Below are 25449 nucleotides of genomic sequence, written 5' to 3'. Positions count from 1 at the left end.
GCTAAAGGGACTGCTTTAAGAAGATGAAGAAAAAGAGTCTATGAATGCCCAGTTCCTTTCACAGTCACCAATACTTGATATTACCAATATTTTTCATATTTATTAATCTGATTGTGACAATGATGTGTTATTTTAGTCGTTACTTTATTATTCGTGGAAAATAAACCTGTTTGAGTATATTTCTGGCCTATTTCTATTAATTTTAAAAACCTTTCAATGACTTTTTGGTATTTATTTTTTGACTAAATGTTTGTAGAATATTTTCCCTAAAAAAAACCCTATTAACCCTTTTTTAGATGTGTTGCAAATACTTTCCTATTCTATTACTTGTTCTTTAACTTTTCTTATATGTATATTACTGTATAGTCTTAAATGTTTAATATAGTCATAATGTCGATATTTTACTTTATAGATTCTGTGTTTGACTATTTTACTTCAGGGTAAGGAAAATATTATTTTGTATTTTCTCCAAAAACTCCTTAGATTTTTACACACTGATTTTTCACTCACCTGATTATTTTTTGTATAATGTGTGAAATAGGGCTCTGTATTTGTTTTATTTCAAGTAGCAATGGTCCATGCACCCTATTTGTTGAATAAGCATTATTTTCCCCATTGATTTGAAATATCAATTGAATTACACATTACATTGTTAGACAGATATATATACATTTCTAGAATGCTCATTTTATTTCATTGATCTACTTGATTATTTTGTGCTGGTGTCATGTTGTTTAATTGCTGAGACTTTATAATGGATTTAAATTTTTTAATATTTTATCACAGATTTTGACATCTAAAAAAAATAAAATCAATTTGCAAAGAAAGAGGAGGGAGGGAGGGAGGGAGGGAGGGAGGGAGGGAGGAAGGAAGGAAGGAAGGAAGGAAGGAAGGAAGGAAGGAAGGAAGGGAGGGAGGGAGAGAGGGAGGGAGGGAGACAGACAGACCTACCTATCTACCTTTTGGGACAATATGGATGGAACTGGAGAATATTATGCTAAGTGAAATAAGCCATTCGGTGAAAGACAAATACCATATGATCTCACCTGTAAGTGGAATCTATTCAAAAAAATAAACTAAAGAAAATAAACCACAGGCATGGAAATATGGAGCAGGCTGAAAATGACCAGAGGGGATGGGGAATGAGAGCAATGGTGGAACGAAGGGAAGGACTAGACAACGAACATGTATAAATGACCCATGGACATGGACAACAGTGTGGGAATTGACTGTGGCGGGGGGTGGGGGGGGATGGATGAAGGAGCGCAAAGAGGGAAAACTTGAGACAACTGTAATAGAATAAACATGATTTAAAAACAAATAAAATATTTTTAAAAAGAAGCTAAACATTTAGACAAAGTATTATGGTCATCTTCTGATTTTCATCATGGCAAAAATAATGATTTAGATGACTAAAACGGTAGATTACAAATAACTGACGTCAGAGGATTTTTGTTTTTATACTTTTGTATTTGTGCATTATATAGGTGAATATCAAAACTTTAAGATAAAACAAAGATTTATTATTGAAGGACTTATCTTGAAACCTGAATTTCTCTCCACACTTTTTATTCTGAGCCTCCTCCTGTGGCGAATGTTGCCTTTTGCTCCGGTGAAAAATATTACAAGGACTCTTCCATCTGTATATGGAGTCTACCTTTCCTGAGCTGGCAGGGTGAATTATACTTCAATATAATGAAATTACCCTTCTTTGAAAGTAAAAAAAATTGATAAATCTCTTTTCAGACTAATGAAGAAAAATAACAAATTACCTCTATCAGAGGTGAGAAAGAAATCACAGCTCTTATAAGACCATAAAAATAAAATATTAAAAACTTTTTTCAACTAAACAAATTGGACAAACTCCCTGAAAAATACAACTTACCATGAATGGTTCCAGAAAAAATTTTAAAATCTGAGTAGCCTCATATGTGTTTTAAAAATTAAATCTGTAATTTTAAACATTCCCACAGCTCCCTTGCTCCCTCTGCCTGCCCGTCCAGCACTTGCAGCATTGACACCAGCGGGGCTCTCAATGTAGCACCAGGACAGGCACTGCTGCTGCCTCCTTCTTCTCCAGTACCTGCCGCTTCAGAGACAGACTATGGACTCCACTTCCCCACCCTGGCCAACCTCATCGAGCCAACGTGTTTTATAGATCCACGTGTTTTAGAAAAACAAGAATTACAGCAGCAAACCTATGTTGCCTTCAGTTACATTAGCAGACGTACACGGGCACTGTAAAAAATTACAGAGAGTGTAATCAACCTCAGGTGATGATGTAGGCATAGGTAAACATGACTCACCTCCTCACCCAACCACAGCAAAAAATCACAAGTAAATTACAAAACAACTATCATCGAGAATAGTCAGAAAACTGAGCTGTACAGAAGTCTGACAACCAAGGAGTTAAAGAAGTCACATTCATCCAGACAGTTAGGAGGGGTAGAGGGGCAGAGATGCAGAGACACTGTATGGGTGGTCCCACATCCACCTGTGGTAATTAAATGTCAGGAGGGGTACTTCAGGAGCAAGGGATCCTAGCCCCACACCACATCACTCAGCCCAGGGTTTCAGTTCCAGGAAGATAAGTCCCTATAACTTTTGGCTATAAAAACGAGTGGGGGTTGGGGCAGCTGGAGAAACTGTGGGATTCTTAGGTGTCTTCTCTTAAAGGGCCCCACAATGGTTTTAGGGACTCATTCAGACTCACTGCCTCTGGGTTCCGACACCAGGGCAGCAATTGCTCGAAGGGCACAAGTGGCATACAGATAGAAAATGAAGTGTCTGGCATCAGGAAGAGTACCAGGGGACAGCTTCCTCCCGAACAAAACTCCACAGACCAGGCAGCAGCCATTGTCCCTGGGCCCTCCCTCTCACAGGGCCACAGAGCTGCTACACCATACCTGAGATGCCATCAACCCTATTCACACAGGTTGCCCTGCCCTGGCAATTACCTAAGGCTCTGCCCCATCCAGCTTACAGTGCACTTTTCTACATTAGACCAGGCTACTAAGACTGGGAGTCAAAGCAACTCTACTTAATACATAGAAACTAACACTGGGTGGCTGCCAAAATGAGGAGACAAAGAAATACAGCTTAAATGAAAGAACAGAGCAAAACTCCAGAAAAAGAACTAAATGAAATGGAGATAAGCAATCTATCAGATGCAGAGTTCAAAACACTAGTTATTAGGATGCTCAAGGAACTCACTGGGCACTTCAATGGCATAAAAAAGACCCAGGCAGAAATGAAAGTTACACTAAGTGACGTCAAGAAATATTTATAAGGAATCAACGGTGGAGTGGATAAAACCAAGAATCAAATCAGTGATCTGGAACATAAGGAAGAAAAAAACATTGAATTAAAACAGTAAGAAAAAAGAAGAATCCAAAAAAACGAGCATAGGGCAAGGAGCCTATGGGACAACTTCAAACGTACCAGCATTCGAATCATGAGGGTGCTGGAAGGAAAAGAGAATGGGCAAGAAATTGAAAACTTATTTGAACAAGTAATAAAAGAAAATTTCCCTAATTTAGTGAAGGAAATAGACATATAAGTCCAGGAAGCACAGAGAGTCCCCAAAAAAGATGGACACAAAGAGGACCACACCAAGACACATCTTAATTAAAATGCCAGAAGTTAAAGGTAAAGAAAGAATCTTAAAAGCAGCAAGACAAAAGCAGAGAGTTACCTACAAAGGCATTCTCATAAGACTGTCAGCTGATTTCTCAAAAGAAACTTTTCAGGTTAGAAGGGACTGACAAGAAGTATTCAAAGTGATGCAAAGCAAGGACCTACAAACTACATTACTCTATCCAGCAAAGCTATCATTTAGAATCAAAGAGCAGATAAAGTGCTTCCCAGACAAGGTAAAGCTACAGGAGTTCATCATCACCAAGCCACTATTATATGAAATATTAGAGGGGCTTATTTAAGAAAAAGAAGATCAGAAGCATGAACATTAAATTGGCAATATATTCACAACTATCAACTACTGAATCTAAAAAACTAGGCACACCAACAGAACAGAAACTGATTCATAAATATGGAGATCACTTGGAGGGTTATTGGTTGGGAGGGGGAAGGATGGAAAAGATGCAAAGATTAAGAAGTACAAATTGGTAAGTACAGAAAGACAGTGGGATGTTAAGAACAGTACAGGAAATGGAGTAGCCAAAGAATTTATATGCATGACACATGGACATGAACTAAGGTGGCGATTGCCAGAGGGAATGGGGGATACTAGGTGGAGGGAGAGAAAGGGGGGAAAATTGGGACAACTCTTACAGCATGTAAGAGATAGTTAAAAAAAAAAAAAAAAAAAAAAAACTTTCCCACAAAGCAAGCACTGCCCCAGATTACCTTTACTGGTAAAAACCTATCAAATATCTAAGGCAGAAATAATACTAATCTTACACAAACACTTTCATAACAGAGGATGACATATTCTTAACCCATTTATACCAAGGCCAGTCCAAAAACACAGATATGTCAAGAAAATAAAACTATATCCCTCACAAACAAACAAAAGTTCTTTCAAAAAATTAGTAAACTGAACCCACCAACATAAAAAACGATGGCATATCATGACCAAGATCAGTTTATCCCAGGAATGCAAAGTGGATTTAATATTTGAAAATCAATGTAATTCATTATATTAAGATAAAACGGAGGCAAAAAAATCAAATGATCATCTACGAAATGGAGAAAAAGCAATTAATGAAGTTGTATACCCATTCATTTATTTTCTAAATTTTCAACAAACTAGAAAGAAAACCTCAATCTAATACAGATCATCAATAAAAAAACTACAGCTAAAATAATTCTTAACAAAAAAACTGAATGCAGACCCCTAAAGGTCAGCAACAAAGAAAAGATGTCAAGTCTTACTACTTCTATTCAACATTGTACCGGAGGCCCTAGTCATTGCTGTAAGAAAGGAAAAGGTAAGTCATACAGATTAAAAAGGAAGACATAAAATTTATGAAGAATGTAATCAGACAATATGACCATGATTAAACCTAAATAACTACTAGAATAAGTATATGTAACAAGGTCACAGAATACATAGTCAATATAAAAAGAAGCAATTGTGTTTCTATATACTAGTCATAACCAATTAGACATTAAAAATTTTTAATGCCATTTATAATTGTATCCAAAAAATTAAATAATACTTAAGAGTAAACTTAAGAAAATATGTGTAATAACTCTATACTGATAACTACAAAACAATGCTAAGATAAATTAAATAAAACCTAAATAAATGTAATAATATACTGTGTTAATGGATTGAAAGTCACTATTGTTTAAATGCTGATTTTCATCAAGTCAGTATATAGAATCAATGCAATCCCAATAAAAACCTAGCTGGTTCTAAAGAAACTGAAAGGCTGATTCTATATATTTTCACATGAAAATGCAAACGACCTAGAATAGTCACAACCATCTTGCAAAAAAAAATAGTAAAATCAGCCTGGAGGGTGTGACTCAGTTGGCGGGAACAGTGTCCCGTACTGTTCCATAAACCAAAAGGTCGGGGGTTCAATTCTTGGTCAGGACACATGCCTAGATTGCAAGTTCATCCCCAGTCAGGGAGCCATGTGAGAGGTAACTAATCAATGTTTCTCATATCAATGTTTCTCTCCCTCCCTTCCCCTTCCTCTGAAATCAGTAAGCATAACATTATATGAGGATTAAAAAAAGAAAAAAAGAAATAACAAAATTGGAGGACTGTACTACCGGATTTTAATATTTACTATAAAAGATGTAGCGATGAATATCATATAATACCAATGTAAAGATAGATTATTAGATCAAACAAAATGAAAACAAAAAAGAAATGGTAACTTCTACAAAAATGTACCCAAAAGAAATGAGAAAAGATATGTACCAGAATGTTCCCAGCAGTTTTTTCATAAAGTTTGAAAATGAACACAAATAGCCATAAAAAGAAAAATAAACAAAATTTAGTATAAAACAATATAATATTAATCAACATTAAGACGAAATAAAGTAATTGCTGATACACTCAACCAGCATGGATAAACTGCAAAAACATTATGCTGAGCAAAAGAAGCCAGAGTAATTTTATGAGTCCATTTACATGAAGCTCTCAGGGGATGACTCTAATCTGTAGTGGGAGGAAAAGAGACAATTGTTGTGGAGGGTACTGACCAGGATAAAACACAAAGAAATCTTCTAAGATGATGGAAATATTCTATAGCTTGATGGACTATGGGTTATACAAGTTTATGCAGTTGTCAAAGCTCTGAACTATAACTCAGGATATGAGATCATTCCACTTTAAACTTTCCTTCGGTTAAAAAATATGTATGTATTTTCACTCAAAAAATATTTAATTGCTTACTATAGCCCAGGTATTGACAACACAAAGTTAAAAGACAGGCTCCAGAAAACAGACCTTATAGTTTTGCAAGCAAAATAAGTTAGTTACCATAATGAAATGCACATAAAAAAGAAAGCTTCTGAACTGAGAAGTGAAAAATGGTACACTGTCAAACAAAGAATAGTACAGGTACATGCAACATGTACAGAAGTAATAGAAAAAACAGCAGTGAACCTGGACAACTTAAGTAATTTCATATGCTTAAAGAATGAAGTGAGGAAAGGAGCTTGAATAACGAAGTAAGGAGCTGGATAAAATGAGACCTGATTTGCAGGCTCTTTCAGCCCATGTAAAAGGGTACATTTTAGCTGTTTGGAAACAAGGAATCTCTGAAGTAGTTTTAGTAGAGGAATTAGAATTAAAATTCTCATTTTGGAAAGACTGCTATAGAAACTATATGAAATATCGATTAAACAAGGCTCAGGCTACAGTCCAATAAAAAGGTTATTTTAATGTACAAACTAATTCATCCAACAAGAGCAGAACACATATTCTTCTCATGCTCACATGGAGCATTCATTACATTCAGGGCCACAAAACACACCTTAATGAATTTAAAAAGACTAGAAAACACACTATATATGCTCTAAACCACAGTGGAATTAGACTAGAAATCAACAACAGAAAAACAGCTGGAAGATCCCAAAATACTTGGAGATTAGACAACATACTTCTGAATAACACATGGATCAAATAAAAAATCTCAGGAGAGAATTTTATAATTTGACCTCAAAAGCAAGGGAAGCAAAACCAAAAACAGATAAACAGGACCATATCAAACTAAAAAGCTTCTGCATAGCAAAAGAAACTGTCAAGAACAAAAAGGCAATCAACTAAATGGGAGAAGATATTTGCAAACACCACCTCCCAATAAGGGGTTAATATCCAAAATATATAAAGAACTCATACAACTCAACACAACAAAAAAACAATTGGCCAAAAAAACAGAAAGGCAACCAACTGAACAGATTTTTAGACAACAGCTCCGACAAGGGATTGTCTATAGCCGAAACACATAAAGAACTCACACAACTCAACAGCAAACAGACAATCCAGTTAAAAACTGAGAAGATGACCTGAACAAACACTTCTCCCAAGAAGAAATATAAATGGCCAATGGACATATGAAAAAAATGCTCAATTTCAACAGCTATTAGGGAAATGCAAATGAAAACTACAATGAGGTATCACCTCACACCTGTTAAAATGGCTATAATCAATCAAGACAAGTAACAGTAAGTGTTGGAGAGGTTTTGGGGGAAAAGGAACCCTCGCTGACTGCTGGTGGAAACGTAAACTGGTAGAGCCACTAAGGAAACCAGTATGGAGGTTCCTCAAAAAAATTAAGAATAGAGTTACTAAATGACCCAGGAACCCCTCTTTTGGTATCTACCCAAAATATTTGAAAACACTTATTCATAAAGATTTATGTACCCCTACGTTCACTGTAGCATTATTCACCATGGCCCAGACATGGAAACAGCCAAAGTGTCTCTCAACAGATGACTGGATAAAGAAGATGTGGTACATACATACTATGGAATACTTACTACTCAGCAAGAAGAAAAGATGAAATACTGCCATTAGCAATAACATGGACCTTGAGAATATCCTGGTAAGCAAAGAAAGTCTGACAGAAAAAGTCAAGAACCATGTGATTTTACTCATATGTGGGATATAAAACTGAAAACAGTTGGAACAAGACAAACATACACTCATAGACACAGACACCAGTATGGTGGTTACAAAAGGGGAAGGGGACAGCAGTAGCAAAGGATAGATGGAGTCCAATATGTGGTGATGCTGGGTAGTAAACACGCAACGCAATATACAGATCACATAATCATAGAACTGCACACCTGAAACCTATATAACCTTATTAACCAAGGTCACCCCAATAAATTTGATTTATAAAAGAAATCTCAAGAGAAATTAAGATACATAGGACAAAATGAAAATAAAAATATAGCTTACCAAAATTTGTGGGAAATAATGAAAGCAAAGCTTAGAGGGAAATTTATTTTACTGATTTTAGAGAGAGAGATGAAAGGAGGGAAGGAAGTAGGAAAAAAGTAAGAGTTAGGGGGAGACATCAATTTGTTGTTCCACTTATATGCATTCATTGGTAGATTCTTGTATGTGCCATGACCAGGGAATGAACCCACAAACTTGGCATTAAGAGGATAACGCCCTACCCAAGTGAGCTACCTGGCCAGGGTGGACAATTTATAGCGTTAATTGCATTTATTAGGAAAGATTTAAAATCAATCTTCTAACCTTCCAACTTAGAAAGCTAGGGGGAGAAAAGCACAAATTAAATCCAAAATAACAGGAAAGAAATAAAAATTAGAGATCAAATCAATGAAACTCAAAACTGGAAATCAATAGTGAAAATCAAAAGTTGGTTCTTTCTAAGTATCAACGAAATCAGTAAGCCTCTGCTGGGGGTGGGGAATGGGTAATTGTTGTTCAATGGGTACAGAGATTCAGTTTTGCAAGAGGAAATGGTTCTAGAGGTGTTCCACAATATGAATATAGTTAACAATGCTGTGCACTTAAAAATTGTATTTAAAAAGGAGCAGCAAGACCCTAGCCAGGATAAGGAAAAAAAAGAAAACATATAAACAATATAAGTCACCACTACAGACCCCATGGAGAGTGAAAGGATAATAAGGGAATACTATGAACAACTTCATGCTTACAACTTTGATAGCCTAGATGAAATTAATCAATTTCTTGGAAGACAAAACCTGTCAAAACTCACGTAAGACAAAACAAATTGAATAGGCTTATATCTATAAAAGAAATTGAATCAGTAATTAGTAACCTTGCAACAAAGAACATACCAGGTCATATGGACTCACTGGTAAATTCTACCAAACATTTAAGGAAGACATATCAATTTTCTACAATCTCTTCGAGGAGACTAATTCATTATGAAGTCAGGATTGCTCTAATATCAACAATCAGATTAAGATTTTTTGTTTCAAAAAAGAAGAAAACTAAATAAATATATCTCATGACCACAAATGCAAAATTCCTCTACAAAATTATTAGAAAATTGAATCCAAGCTCTGGCTGGTGTGGCTCAGTGGACTGAGCGCCGGCCTGCAAACCAAAGTGTCGTCGGTTTGATTTCCAGTCCTGCCTGGGTTGCCGGCCAGGTCCCCAGCATGTGAGAGGCAACCACACATTGATGTTTCTCTCCCTCTCTTTCTCCCTCCCTTCTCCTCTAAAATAAAGAAATAAAACCTTTAAAAAAAGAAAGAAAACTGAATCCAATAATGTATAAAAAGAATTACACACCACAACCAAGTGGAATTTATTCCAAGTATGCAAGGCTGGTTCAACATTCAAAAATCAATGAACGTAATCCATAATATGGAATAGATAAAAAAAGAAAAGGCTATTGTAATGGGCTAGGTAAAAGCTGCTAAGCATATGTATTAGAACATAACTATAAGCAGTTTTTCCATTTATTCACACCAAGCGCGAACAACTGGAATATAAGGGAAAATAAGACAAACTTCATGCTCTTGTAGAGCCTACAATCTATCAGAGACTCAGAACAATGAACAAGCAATCACAAGCCCCTGTAGCAAGGACTCAACCTAGACTGGAGAGAAGTGGCAGGGTGATGGTGTGATGCAGTAACGAGGTTAAAAGACGGGCAGGCATATGGTTGGCTGAGGGGAGTATTGTAAGCAGGATATATGAAGGTCGTGAAGCAAAAGAAAAAGTACAGTATGCTAAATATACTGAAAGGAATCCAGGTTTAGTATCACAGAAAGAATAGAAAAGGATTACATATGGTTGCGGTTTTGCTGGTTATCAGGTAAAAATGGGTCTCTACAAAAGAATACCTTAGGTAATAAGCCATGATAGCTGGGATAAATGGAGAAGACTAAAGGTCTGATATACGTTCAAAAGATAATTTAAAAAATAAAGAATGCAGGAATTCCTGAGTTACAGAATTTGAAGACAAACCCCTAGAGTGCATGATCTTTTTCTAACTATGCTCAAGAATCAATCTTTCTACCCATTAAAGACAAACAGATACAGTATCTTAAAAAAGAAGCACTTGAAACTTACACTGTAATCTTGATAAAGAAATAAATGTTCTCCTGAAAGAGAGAAGTTTCTAAAATGTACATAATAACAAACTTAATTTTGCCTTTCCAGATAGGATTTCTGTCATTATTTGGTGTATCTATTTAAAACACCCATTTGAACTATTTAGCCATGAAACATTTTCTGAAATTTCTTCAATAACTTGTAGCATTACTTAATACAAAATTATGTTTCTAATTATCTGTTTAATATTTTATAAAGGAGTTACTTACAGGGACATTAAGTGCATACTGTAGTCCTTGAGGAAGTCTTTCATGTGTTTCCATCTGCTCTTCATCATTTTTCACTGTCTCCTCATGGACCATGAGTTCATCATGTGATATCATATCCTGTTGTCTCATCTCACTTTCTTGTAACACTTCATCTGCAGCAAGGATCTCCTGGTGGGGCATACTTCGATCTTGAAGTACCGACTCCTGCAGGTCCCCAGACACACTGGACTGGCCAGACACTCCACCCATTACAACCATTGCCCTGGAAGACTGCATTTCGTCTATGCCGCCACATTTAAGAAATAATCCTTCCAGTTTGTCGTCAATGTTCATGCTTAAGTATAACTGCCTAGAAAGACCAAGTGTGGCAACAAAGCATAATAAATTAGTTTTATATGTCTACTTGATAATCTTTAATTAAATTATGTAAAGTACATACTTTAATAGAAAAATTTCACTCGTATAAATCAGTATTGCCTCCAATTTTTAAATGCCAAGATAAATTTCCATAAGGCTAGTAGAGGAAAACACAAATTTTCCCTTTAGTCTGTAAGGCTTACTCTAATCTATTTTTAGGAAAAAATGGGTCTGACATTAAACAAATTAGAGAAAAAGTATTTGTAACAGTTAAAGGATTTACATCCTTTAATATATTAAAATATCTTAAAAAGAAATTAATTCATTAGGCAATAAACTGACATAACATTATCAGGCAAATCATAAAGGAAACTTAGAAACAGTCCCTAAATATATAAAATACTAGTCAATTACAGAAGTAATCAAAGAAATAAATATTAAAACAGAGGTACCATATTTAAACCACCAAACTGGTAATGACTCTTAAAAAATTAAGTCCAAAGTTGAAAATCTCTTATCTACTGACTGTGGAAATATAAATCAGTTCAGCAATTTTCAAAGGCAATTTGGGTCTACGTATCAAAAGTCATAAAAATGCACATATCCTTTGAATCAGTGATTATACTTTTAGGAACCTATGCTGACAAAATCAGAAATACATACAAAGATATGCACGAAAAACCACTGAGTGTTTACAATAGTGAAAAACTGCAAATACATTACATAATCAACAAAAGAAAACTGATTAAATATATTCATACACATGCTTTAAAACTAGACTATGGTGATGGTTGTGCATCTCTGCAAATTTACTAAAAATCACTGAAATGTACATTTAAAACAAGTGAACTTTTTTTCTTTTTCTTTTTTTTGCACAGAATCTTTTTAAATTTTATTGCACGTAAGTTATATCTCAATAAAGTTTTTCTTAAAAATAAAGTCAGAATGGCTACCCTTTGGAGGGGCTGCTGAAAGGAGGCAGGAAGAGGGGGAAGTCTGGGAGCTGGCAACGTTTTCTCTTGAGCTGAATGATTATTGCAGAAGTGTGCTCACTTTGTAAAATTCCAAGATATACATCTGTGATGTGTGCACATTTCTAAAGTATGTCAATAAAAAGTTAATCTGTTGAAACAATAACATTCATATAGTCATAAAAAGTATTCTTGAAAAATATTTGAAAATTTGGGGAAATATCACAATATAAAGGGATGTGTGTGTCTGTATGAATGTGCACTGGTTTGTCTAAAATGCTAACATACTAACATTACCACTGGGTGCTAAAATTACCAATTTTTAACCATAATTATATTTACCCTAATTTGAAAACTTTCTATAGTAAAATTTTATTTTTTACAAATGATTCTCAATTTGTTAAAATAAAAAGTAGTATTTTCATTCCTAATATAGTCTTAAATACTTTTACATGATTAAATAAGTACGTCATGATAAAAACTAGACCCTATTACATTATCTTTTTTCTATTATTATAGAAAAGGCAGGAAATTTTAAATCTGTCCTTTTAATTCTGGTTGCCATAAATTCATCTTCCATGATGTTACTTTAGGAACTAACACTAATTATGAAATCCAAAGAAACAACATTTCAAAGATTAAAGGATTGGTACAAAGCTTGTTTTATAAAACTGCCTTCTATTAAGACTATGTGAAATAAACATATATAACCAACCCAAGGAGAAGGGCCCACGATTAGTAAATGCATTAATTATGTTTCAGTCTAGTTGCCTCTCTCACAAATCAATCAGGTAGGTAAGGGTTACTAACTTGATCACAGCTTTCAGAGGTAAATGATCAGTTAAATACACTACTAAAATATAAACACTATTTCTTTTACCAAGGCTTTTTATCTAGGAAGAAACCTTTACTTAAACAGCTCAAAAACCATATACACAGAGAAGTAAACAAAATAAAAATGTAAGTCATACTTGCTAATCTTGTTTTCCCTGATACCAGGTACTATCAGCCTAGAATACATAGGACAAAGAACCAAGAATCCAATTTGACTTTTTAAAACCTCTAAGTAGCAAAACAAAATCTAAAAGAAAAAGACTTTAAATACATCACAAAATAACCAAATATTCTGTTTATCACATTCCTTAGGAAAAAAACTACTGTATGACTAAGTGAAACTTAAGTGTTTTAGGGCTAAAATTTGCTTAGTCTGGACATTCTTTGGAAATCCTTACCAAATAAATTATATTCCTCTAATCTACATACTGTTTTGTTAAAAAATTTGGAAAACCCCTCATTTAAAAAGGACTTATTTGTATAGGAAGACATCACTTACTACAATTCTTTGTGACTGCTACACTGCTATTGCCACACATGGTTATCATTTTGAAAAGGAGCTTTAAAGAATATAGAAAAAGTAGAAAAGTTATTAAAATATCAATTTAGAGAAACTGATCTAGGACAGAACTTACTTTTTTAAAAAAGTGGTGAAAGTTGAGGCTGACTTGCTAACTCAACACAAGGTCACCATTTCGCTACAGCAGTAGTACCCAACTCCAATGTTACTGATCAAATACCTCATCAATTTATTTAAATTTACCATACCCTGAAGATGGCGGCCTAGGTAAACAGCTCAGCTCCTCACACACTCATGCAAAACAACTAAATTACACAACAATCATTATTCACAACTGCCAGAAATGGAGCTGAAGGGAAGTCCTACAACTATAGAATTAAAAAAGAAACCACATGGATACTGGTAGGACGGGAGTGAAGATGAGGAACAGACTGCTCCCACACCCACGAGTGCCAGATAAAAATTGGGAGGGATACCGTGGGAGCAAGGGGTCCCAGCCCCACACCAGGCCTCCTAACCTAGGGTTACAGTGCCAGGGAGGTTAAGTCCCCATTTCACTTCCTGGCTGTGAAAACCAGCGGGGACTGAGGCTGTGGAAGACAGAAACTTCTGGATTCCCATGCAGTTCCTCTTAAGAGGCCCACACACAAATTTACAGACTCATTCCCTCTGAGCTCCAGCACCGGGGCCACAACCTGAAAGGCACCAGAGGCACAGGAAAGAAACTGAAGTGTCTGGCACCAGGGCAACAGCTGGGGGACAGCTTTCTCCAAGACAGAGCTGCTGGCAGAGGTCATTGTTCCTTTTCTGAGCCCTCCCCCAACAGAGCTGGCAGGCAGGGGCCATATCTGAGACTATATCAACATGGCTCACACTGTTTGCCCCACCCTGGTGATTCCCTGAGGGTACGTCCCATCCAACTTTCAGGCCCACTCAAGCTGTTTCCACTGGCTTTTCCACATGAGACTTGTCTAGTTCATGCTTCAGATTTTCCTATATCCCGTCAAACAAGCAGCATCAGGCCTCAGCAAGCCTGGTACCTTTTCCTAAGTGGCCACAGGCATGGCACTAGCAGCAGCCAGCCTTGGTTCATTGCATGACCTCATTTGCGCATCTCCAAGCACAGCATTAAGTAGCAGCCATCTGCAAGTCACTTTGTAAAATAGATATGTGAGGTGACCCCAGACAGAACACAGGTGGTGGTTGACCTTAGCCTGCACCTTCCTAGAAACCCTGACCCTGTGTATCTAGTGGACAACTGCAGATCCCATCAGAGCACCGACTTACCCAACCACATCCACAAGTGACACACTCAAGGGGAAGACTCAGCAGGCTCAGAGCTCTGCTGAAATAAGTCCTACTCTGTGGAGTATCCTCTGCACAGCTAGTTGATTCTCCATGGACGGCAGAAGTTGGTGGTCAGTGGTCAAAGTCAGTCCCAGCAGCTGATCAGCCTGGGTAAATCCCTTCCACTGACTTTCCAACGGCAATCAAGGCTTAACTACAAAAGAAGGGTGTACAGAGACCACACGGTGGGTGCACCTTGAGTACACATCTTGGGTAACAGGGGAGCCTGTGCTACTGGACCCTACAGAACACCTGCTGCATTAAACCACTCTATCTAGCCAGACAGTCATAGCAGCTCTAATACATATTATAGAAACAAACACAGGGAGGCTGCCAAAATGAGGAGACAAAGAAACATGGCCCAAATGAAAGAACAGACCAAAACTCCAGAGAAAGAACTAAACAAAATGGAGACAAGCAATCTACTAGATGCAGAGTTCAAAACACTGGTTATAAGGACACTCAATGAACTGAGGGAAAGAGGAGATGAACCAGAGAAAATTTCAGCATAAAAAAGACATGGAAACCATAAAAAAAGAACAGTCAGAAATGAAGGATACATTAAATGAAAAGAAAAACAGTTTATAGGGAATCAACAGTAGAATAAATGAACCCAAGAATCACATCAGCAATTTGGAATATAAAACACAAAAACACACCCAATCAGAACAGCAAGAAGAAAAAAGAAATTTTTTACAAATGAGGATAGTGTTAAGGAGCCTCTGGGAAAACTTCAAGCACACCAACATCTGCCTCATAGTGGTACCAGATAAGGAAGAGAAAGAGCAAGAAATTAAAAACCTATTTGAAAAAATAATGACAGAAAACTTCCCTAACTTGGTGCAGAAAATAAACATGCAAGACCAGGAAGCACAGATACTCCCAAACAAGATGAACACAAGGAGGCCCAAACCAAATATATCATGATTAAAAAGCCAAAGGTTAAATACAAAGAATCTTAAAAGCAGCGAGAGAAAAGCAGTTAGTTACCTATAAAGGAGTTCCCATAAGACTGCCAGCCGATTTCTCAAAAGAAACTTTGCAGGCTAGAAGGGATTGAGAAGAAATATTCAAAGTCATGAAGAGCAAGGACCTACAACCAAGATTACTCTACTCAGCAAAGCCATCATTTAGAATCGAAGGGCAGAAAAGGAGCTTCCCAGAAAAGAAAAGGCTAAAGGAGTTAATCATGACCAAACCTGTATTATATGAAATAACAAAGGGACTATTTAAGAAAAAGATAAAAAATTTGAACAATAAAATGGAATTAAACACATACTATCAACAATTGAATCTAAAAAATAAACATACAAGCAGTACAGAAACAGAATCATAGATACAGATAACATTTTGATGGTTGCCAGATGGGAGGGAGACGGGGGATGGGTTGAACAGGTGAAGGGATTAAGAAGTAGAAATTGGGCCCTGGCTGGTGTGGCTCAGTGGGTTTACCGCCAGCCTGTGAACCCAAAGCTCACTGGTTCAATTCCCAGTGAAGACACATGCCTGGGTGGTGAGCCAGGTCTCTCTTGGGGTGTCCGAGAGGCAGCCAATCAATGTTTCTCTAGCACATCAACGCTTCTCATCCTCTCATTCTCCCTCCCTTTTTCTGTAAAAAATAAAATCTTTTTTTTAAAAAGTACAAATTGGTAGCTACAGAACAGTCATGGAGATATAAAGTACAACACAGGGAACAGAGTAGCCAGAGAACATATATGCTGATGCATGAACATGGACAATGGTGGCAGACTAAGGGACTGGGGGTAAACTCGGTGGAGGGGCGGAAAGGGGGAAAAACTGGAACAGCTGTAATAGCATTATCAATAAAATACAATAAAATAAAAATAAATAAATTTAGCATATTCTAACACAGCTGACCTTTGAACAATGCAAAAATTAGGGGTGCTGATCCCATGCAGTTGAAAATCTGGGTATAACTTTTAACTCTCCCAAAACTTAACTACAGTTGCTTGGTATCTCTAAGGGTTTGGTTCCAGGGCCCCCCTTGAATACCAAAATTCAAGGATGCTCAAGTCTTTACATAAAATATCATAAAACAAGGCATACAGTCAGCTGGCCCTCTGCATCTGCAGATTCCCAACTGAGGATCAAAACCACAGTTTTCAACCTATGGTTGGCTGAATCTGCTGATGCAAAATCAAGAAATATAGAGAGTCAACTGTATATTTATTGAAAAGAAATCTGCATATAAGTGTACCCAACACAGTTCAAACATGTGCTGTCCAGGGGTCAACTGTATATGCATACTATTTAAAACAATAGTCCTATTATATTGTGTTAATATATAATGTACACATTAACCAACATAACCTAACATTAGGCTGAAACAACTGGAATTGAGGAAGTCCAAGTATTTTGGTAATAAAGAACATTTTTTGGGAAAAAAGGCAGGTGTGCATAAAGTGGCAAAGTGCTAGACTTGCACACCTCAATACAGAGGTAGAAAAGCGGAAGGGAAATGGGAATACTGTAAATGAAAGACAATCTGACCTCTTCAAAAATTTTCTTGAAAACAGATCATATACACACAAAGAATTCTCTCTTCTTTTTACCTATGGTTTCTTATTCCTATGACCCCCGTATTAGCCATACACTTCAAAAGTCATTGGCTTAGCCTAGAAATTGTTTTTAAGACAATTTCCCTGAAATACCAGAAACTACTAAGATAACATAGATTTCATTATCAATGAAAAATGCTCTGACAAGGTTTTAAACTGAAACTTGAAAATACCTATGAAAATGAAAATTACATGTACCCTTGACTGAGCAAACCCACTGCTAGGAATGCATACAATCCTTTATTCATAAAAATTAACCAAAGACATAGATACAAGAAAGTTTAGCACAACCCTTTAATAGGAAGAGATGTGACACAACCTAAGCATCCACTGACAAGACTTATGATTCGACCACACACTGGCATGCACACAGCCATTAAAAGGAATGGGGCAGCTATCTATGCTGGCGAAAAGCTCTCCAAGATATGTTAAATGAAAAAAATCCAGCAGAAAAAGAAATAGGGACAAAAGCTTGACTCATATCACATACCTCAGCTAGTGTCTGGGCACAATAAGCTGATCAGGAAATGACACGAGACAAAAAAGTTAATTTCACCAACCTTATGATAAAGGGGAAAAGTACAAAACCACAATATGAGGAATTAAAGTAAGGAAAGCACATTTTTTTATTGTCCTCAATTTTCCCCCTCTAACTCCTACATGGACTCAGTCAAAGCTTTCCTGTGCTTCACAGCACATGCAAAAATCCAAATACAACAAAAGGTCCCAAGGTCCCATGTACAAAATTTAAAACAAGATACCTCCCCTTCTCTAATTTCAGTATTTTCAGGGAGTATGAGACAAGTGTAAAGAAGGAAACTCAGGTAATCAATCCACATTTACATATGAATAGTTAAATGTTTTTTCCCAATAAAGCTTTAAAAAGCTAACTGTTTTTGACCCAAATGTCTGTACAATTAATGGAAATTCAGGGGTTAAGGGTTTTATACATAAGAGAGGAAGGAAGAAAGAATGCTTCTTTTAAAACAAGTTACTTACATGAAAGAGTGCTCTGAGGACAGAAAGAAATAATTAAATTGCATTTCCAGGAGTCTCCGGCCAACGAGGGAGAAAGAAAGATTAGGTGGAGTAATGAACAATAAGGCACCTTGAGCTCCTGGCATTGACCCCATTGTCTTATAAGTGAAGGCACACTGGGCAGCTGACAATGGCATAAAATGGATGAGCTGTTAACAGCCAAAACAGGCTAATTCAGCCAAAGGTGTAATGGTACTCGAGGAGTTTCAAGTTAACCAGAATAGAGACTGCTAAAACCTACAACAGAGCAGGGGAGAGAAAGAAGATTGGGTCCACCTTGGGCCAATTTCTGTTAAGTCTCCCTTTAGCAAATTACTTCTAACTGTTAAGTCTCCCTTTAGCAAATTACTTCTAACTCTGCATTATTTCCCCCTTTCCAAGTTTTATTATTCTTATCTCCATTCCTCTGCCACAGAAGCCAAAAGGTACAACAAAATGGATACTTAAAGGGCAAGGATACAGCTTCCTGCTCCATTCAATTCCCACTCTCCCCCACACACTCCTACAATCCTTTTCAATGAAAAATGTCTGCTTCAGCTGTGTAAAAGTAAGCTGAATTGTGCTGGGTTAGGTAACCCCCTCGTTAGCTATATGGCAATACTGTAAATAAAGAGAATATGAATTACCAACCATCACTCTCCTATCTTCCAGAAGAGACAACTTACTCTTCTTCTTGTCACCTTCTAATTTAATGCTTCTAATCAACTATGCACATGCAATTAGAAACTAAGCTTTATAGATCTGTAAATTAAAATGGAAAAAATGAGCTTTGAGTCAGAGCTTTACATAGGGAATTAAACACATGGGCTTTTAGTTTGTTTTGTTAATTATATATTATTGTTGATGCTATTACCAATTCGTACTTCTTAATCCTTTCACCTTTTAGCTCATCCCCCAACACCCCTCCTTTCTAGCAACCACCAAAACATTCCCTGTGTCTATAATTCCATTCCTGTTCTGCTTGAATATTGTTTTTTAGATTCAATTGTTGATACATACATGTGTATTGCCATTTTATTGTTCACAGTTTCGATCATCTCCTTTAAAAAGACCTTTTAGTATTTCATATAATACTGATTCGGTAGTGTTGAATTCCAGCTTTTTCTTGTCTGGGAAGCCCCTTATCTGTCCTTGGATTCCAAATGATAGCTTTGCTGGGTAGAGTAATCTTGGTTGCAGGTCTGCTTTTCATCACTTTATTTCTTGCCAACCCCTTCTAGCCTGCAGTTTCTTTTGAGAAATCTACTGACACTCTTTTGGGAACTCCCTTGTAGGTAACTAACATATTTTGCTGTGTATAATGCACACCTTTTTGCCCACATTTTTCAGAGAAAAATAAGAGTGCACATTATACATGAGTATAATGAATGTACACTATGGGTATAATAACCCCGTGTGTAGTACGCACAAAAAGATGATTGTGCATTGTGCATGGGAGCACATTATACATGGTAAAATATGGTAAATGCTTTTCTCTTGCTGCTTTTAACCCTGCCAAGGTCATAGCTGATCTGAGAGATACAAATTCTTTTCTTAAATATTGTTACATATATCAGGTGCATAGGTTCAAAGTGATGACTAGCTACACATTTGTATATGACTAATGTTAAGCTGTAACGTTTATGCAATCAGTTTGGTTATAACATGTTTTGTAAGGGTGTGTGATATCAAAAGTAAATTGCATCTGAGAGATACTGTGAACTCTGAAGTCAGTGTTGGTGTAGTTGTTTTCTTCCCCACAAACTTTGAAGTCAGTGTTGGGGGGTGGGGGGGATGTTGAAAATGGCAGAAAAAATAATACAGCTTCCTCAACAATCATCTATAACAAGTAGCTTATCAAAATATTTTTGCAAGTGTTGTCAAAAGTATGTATGCCTTGAGCGTAGCAATATTCTCTGCGATGAGTGTTACAAACATTTTGCAAAGCCAAGCATTGAGGACTCTGATCAATTAATGTTTAAGACATTTTTGGGGTTTTTTTTTTTTAGCAATATCCATGTTTCCATTATTTGAAAAGAAAAATTGTTCTTTTTGTTTTTATATTTCTTTCTTCAATGATTAGGGTTGTCTTTAGCTGAAGCAGTTACTTTGTCATGGCAAAGTATAATATATTATATAAATATAATAAATGCAAATTTGCAGTATTTTAACTTTTTTTCAGCATATACTAGTAATGAATGTATCTCTCAAATACATGCTGTCTATGCGGTAATTTTTTTGACTGCGACCTCCTCAGGGCTAACAGTCTCTGTCTTTAACCTTTAGCATTTTAATTGTGATGTGTCTGGTATGGGTCTCTTTGGGTTCATTTTATTGGGGACTCTGTGCTTCCTTGACTTGTGTGTACTCCTTCCTTCATCAAGTTAGGGAAGTTTTGTGTCTTCTTTTTCAAATAGGTTTACTATTTCGTGCTCTCTCCCCTCCTTCCAGCACCCCCATGTGAATGTTGGTATGCTTGAAGGAGTCCCAGAAGCTCATTACACTATCCTCATTTTTTTGGATTCTTTTTCCTTCTTGCTGTTCTGTTTTTTGGTGTTTTTTGCTTTCTTATATTCCAAATCACTGATTTCATTCTCCGCTTTATCCTCTGTATTGTTGATTCCCTGTAAATTGTTCTTTTATTTCAATTGGTGTATCGTTCATTTCTGATTGGATCTTTTTTAAGCTGTTGAGGTTTTCACTAAGTTCACTGAGCATCCTTATAACCAGTGTTTTGAACTGTGCATCTAGGAGATTGCTTGTCTCCATTTTGTTTAGTTCTTTGTCAGGAGTTTTGTTCTGTTCTTTCATTTGGGCCATGTTTCTTTGTCTCCTCATTTTTTCTGTGCATCAGCTAGAGCTGCTACAACTCCCTGGCTAGATAGAATGGCCTAACGCAGCAGGTGTCCTGTAGTGTCCAGTGGCACAGACTCCCTTATTATCACCCAAACTGGGTACTCAAGGTGCACCCACACTGTGGGCTGTGTACACCCTCCTTTTCTAGTTGAGCCTTGATTTCTATTGGCACATCCAAGGTCAGCCCCTGCCTGTATTCTGCCTGGGACCACCTGGCATAACCTACAAAGCAATCAGCCGATGGCTGCTACTTGTGCTGGACTTGGAGGTGTCCAGGAAAGGCCTAACTGTGAACCAAGGCCAGCTGCTGCTGGTGCCAGGCCTCGGACCACTTAACAGAGGTACAGATCTTGCTGAGACCAGATGCTGCTTCTGTGAGATAATATAGGAAAATGTAAAGTGCGAGCCAAAACATGCCATTCGTATGGAAAAGCCACTGGAAACATCTTGGGTAGGCCCATAAGCTGGTTTGGGTGGGGCCTCAGGAAATCACCAGTGTGGGGCAAACAGTAGGAACCAGGATGATGAAGTCTCAGGTATGGATCTACCTGCCAGCTCTGTGGGGGAGGGCTCAGAAAAGGAACAAAGGCCTTCTCTGGGAGAAAGATGACCCCTCCCCGCCCCCCGCCCCAGCTCTTACATTGATGCTGGACAATTCAGTTCTTCCCTGTATGTCTCCGTTGTCAATAGAGGAAGTGAGTCTAAGTAAGTCCATGTCGGGCCCTACACGAGGAATGCTTGGGAATCCAGCAGTTTCTGTCTTCCACAGCCTCAATCCCCACTGGTTTTTACAGCCAGAAGTTATGAAAACTTATCTTCCTAGCACTGAATCCTCTGCTGGGTGGTCTTGTGTGGGACTATAACCCCTTGCTCCTGAAATATCCCTCCCAATTTTTATCTGCCACACGTGGATGTGGGACAAGACTGCTGCACGTCTACCCCTCTTACCAGTCTCAATGTGGTTTCTTAATTTTGCAGTTGTAGGGCTTCCATTCATCTCGACTTCTGGTGGTCCTTAATGATGGTTGTTCCATAGTTTAGTTGTAATTTTGATGTGGTTATGCAAGGAGGCAAGCTGTGTTTACCTGTGCTGCCATCCTGACCAGAAGTCCACATGGGCTTTTGATGCAAGTATTTGTAACGAATACTTCCAAAACTGAGGGAACTGTTAGGCTGGTTTTTTTCAGAGGACAGAGTTAACATATGGATGACATATGAATAAATTGGGCATTACTACTCATGTTTAATCAACTACATTAGGCACTAAAATGCTTTTTGAATTCTTTTTTATGAGAGTTCTATGTAATTAATGCGGAAAATATCTTTCCACATTTATTAATAGGTTTGAGTCTCTATTATAAAGTTCAGAAATTATCATAACCTCGAAAAGCACCGTGATACGCACATTTATGTATCTTACTTCACTTAATGTTCACAATAACACTCAAGACATTAAGAGTAATCCCCATTTAACAGATGAAGAAAGTGAATTTTACCCAAAGTTATATAGCTAAGGGGGAGTTAAACTATGATTTCTAAGTAGGTTTACCTGTTTTAATACACCACCTACCATACCATACTGCCTCCTGACTTGAAAAGGCACTGGACACAGTAAGAACTCAGTGAATTCATTGTCTTCTTACCCACCTACTTCTGAGGCCATTGCTTGGCTTGGTAAAGCAATCCAACTCTCCTTAACTGGCTATTCCCACATCATGGTTAGGAGAATTTTGTAACATAGAATACCTTTTCTCCTTCAGGGGAAATGGACACTTTCTGCATGTCCTGTTGTACCACTTCCATCTATTATTCACACCTCAGTGAATTTCTTTTTATTCTATTTTTCATGAATGTGCATATGCTGTCTTAATCTTTCCATTTCTTCTTGAAACCTTTACCAAGTTACTTCAGGAAAATGTCTCTTCCTCTCTTTCCTTTATCTTGCTCTTTTCATTTGGAAATCAAATAATAATAATAATCCTAAATATGGCTGATCAATGTAGGCACATTGCTAATGACATACCTATACCAAAGAAAATAAAGGTGTAAGCTTTAAGGTGAAAGCACCTAACTCCCGTTCAGAATATATGTAATTATTCACCTGCCACTTTATCGCCTTTAATTAAATCTGCACTCAATAACAAAAGAAATATTTCTCACTTCAAAATACTGCTTTTTCTGCTTTATTTAATGAGTTTAGCTGTAATATTATTTTCTATCAACTTTTACTGAACAATGTAGAACTTCAACTATATATTATGAATCAAAAAAAATTACAGTAAGTTTAAGAACCTACACATCATTCTTTTATGTAAAAAGTAATTTTCAAATCAAAACATTTTCCAAATCAACAATACCAATCTTATACCAGGACCCACTCAACCTATAAAGAAACCTCGCTTATAGGCAAAAGAGAAGTACTCAGAGGAATCTATTCTGAAAGAGGTAAAAAAAAGAAAAACTCTATTTCACAGATTACTTCGGATCCAAAGCATTTTCGGCAAACTCCTTGTTATTTGGAAGATGCCAGTTACATTAAGTTGTATATTAACATTTCTAACCTACACAGAGTCAGTGAGAAATTACAACTTTAATATGTCAGCATCAGAAATACAAATACCAAGCAGCATCAAGATCGAATGATAATCCCTGACTGATGTGGTTCAGTGGATTGGGCATCACCCCACAAATCAAAAGGTCACTGGTATGATTCCCTGTCAGGGCACATGCCTAGGCTGCAGGCCAGGTCCCCAGTTGGGGGAGCACCAAGAGGCAGCTGATCAATGTTTCTCTTGCACATCTGTATTTCTCTCCCTCTCTTTCTCCCTCCTTTCCCCTCTGTCTAAATATAAATAAAACCTTTTTGAAAAGATCAATGGATAAGACAAAGCAAGAAAGAAAGAAACCAATGATTAATATGGATTTAAGAATTTGCCATTTATCACTTGTAAGTTTTATATTCTCAGCCTTCAGAAGTATAGTTTGATCTAAGTAAGAACTACTTCATCTTCAATTTATAAACAAAATCTACTTCTGATCTAGGTATATTCTAAGTTCAGAAATCCCTTCAGATATACCTGTGTATAACTTCCATTTTGCACCTATAAACTATGCCCTTTGATGATTTTTTTAAATTGCAATTTTTTTAAACATCCTAATAGGAATATCATTTATAATAAAGGCAACCAGACAAAAAATGTCCATCTGATTATTGCTAGCAACAACAGAAGATGTTTAATGAGAGAATTTACAGGCTAAGATCAATCACTTTACACAATATAGTAACTAAAGAAAAACCTGTGATCATTTTTTAAACACAGAAAATGTTATATATATTAAAGCCAAATAACAGTCATTTCTATATGCCTGAAGCTACCACTCAAAAAAAAAAGCAGAATCTACACATATTCTGAATTCCAAATATTAATCACCAAAGTCTTCTAAACAATGTAAATTTATGGTGACCCAAACTGCTTAAGACAGTTTTTAATTCATCACAAAAGGGAACCCAACGTTCTGCTCGATCTAGTTGTTTCATCCATCACATTTTATGCAGACAATTCAAATGTTAATATTAAAAATGCTTATTCTATTACTAGGAAAACTGTGAGTTTTACAGTCTTATATAATAAAAGCAGTACCAAAACTATTTACTAAAACAAACTTCCCTGTACACTGTGAACAAACATTAAACACCTAAGTTATTTTTAATATGTACTATTATAGCAACCAAAATTCATTCCAGAACAGAAAAGTGATAACTACTTTATCAACAACCTTTTATTCTTTTAAAGATTAGATAAATGCTCTGACTTTAATAATACAAACCCTATTTGTGAAGTGCAATAGCACTAAAGATGCATTCATTGCCTCAATGCCAAAAACACCTGTCTTATAACCATTTAATAATAAACTTAAATCAATAATCCCAGTATAACTACTGTATACAAGTATCCAAATTTATCAAAAACTGTTATCTCAATTCTTTTTTTAAAAGAAAGTACCAAAGTTAATATATCTTGACAAACTATGGTAGAAAACTGACAACTAGTTTCCAACCCTTTAAATAAATCCTGTAAAAGAAATATATAGTATTTGATAGTTGTTTCAAAATACAGTATTTACGACAGGAAAAGCACCATAAAATAGAATGTGCAATGCAATAATTTTTGTCTAAAAAGAACTATTTAAAGTACATAATGTCCTTGGGCAT

The 25449-nt window shown here is 36.5% G+C and overlaps 1 protein-coding gene across 6 annotated transcripts in view; it reads right to left on the bottom strand.

Annotated features, from left to right (window-relative positions):
* Positions 1-25449, bottom strand: part of ZNF148 (zinc finger protein 148) — a 183336-nt gene that overhangs the window by 57389 nt on the left and 100498 nt on the right. For all 6 annotated transcript variants that reach the window (XM_054575177.1, XM_054575175.1, XM_054575180.1 and 3 more), the window contains one exon: positions 10756-11104. In XM_054575177.1, coding sequence (XP_054431152.1) covers positions 10756-11088 — 333 coding nt within the window. In that variant the 5' untranslated portion in view covers positions 11089-11104. The remainder of the gene's footprint in view (positions 1-10755; positions 11105-25449) is intronic.

This window comes from Pteronotus mesoamericanus, unplaced genomic scaffold, assembly GCF_021234165.1.
Source record: "Pteronotus mesoamericanus isolate MK-2021 breed Mesoamerican mustached bat unplaced genomic scaffold, CSHL_Meso_final contig_27, whole genome shotgun sequence".
In the NCBI taxonomy this organism is placed as follows: Eukaryota; Metazoa; Chordata; class Mammalia; order Chiroptera; family Mormoopidae; genus Pteronotus; species Pteronotus mesoamericanus.
This window is presented reverse-complemented; position numbering and strand designations above follow the sequence as displayed.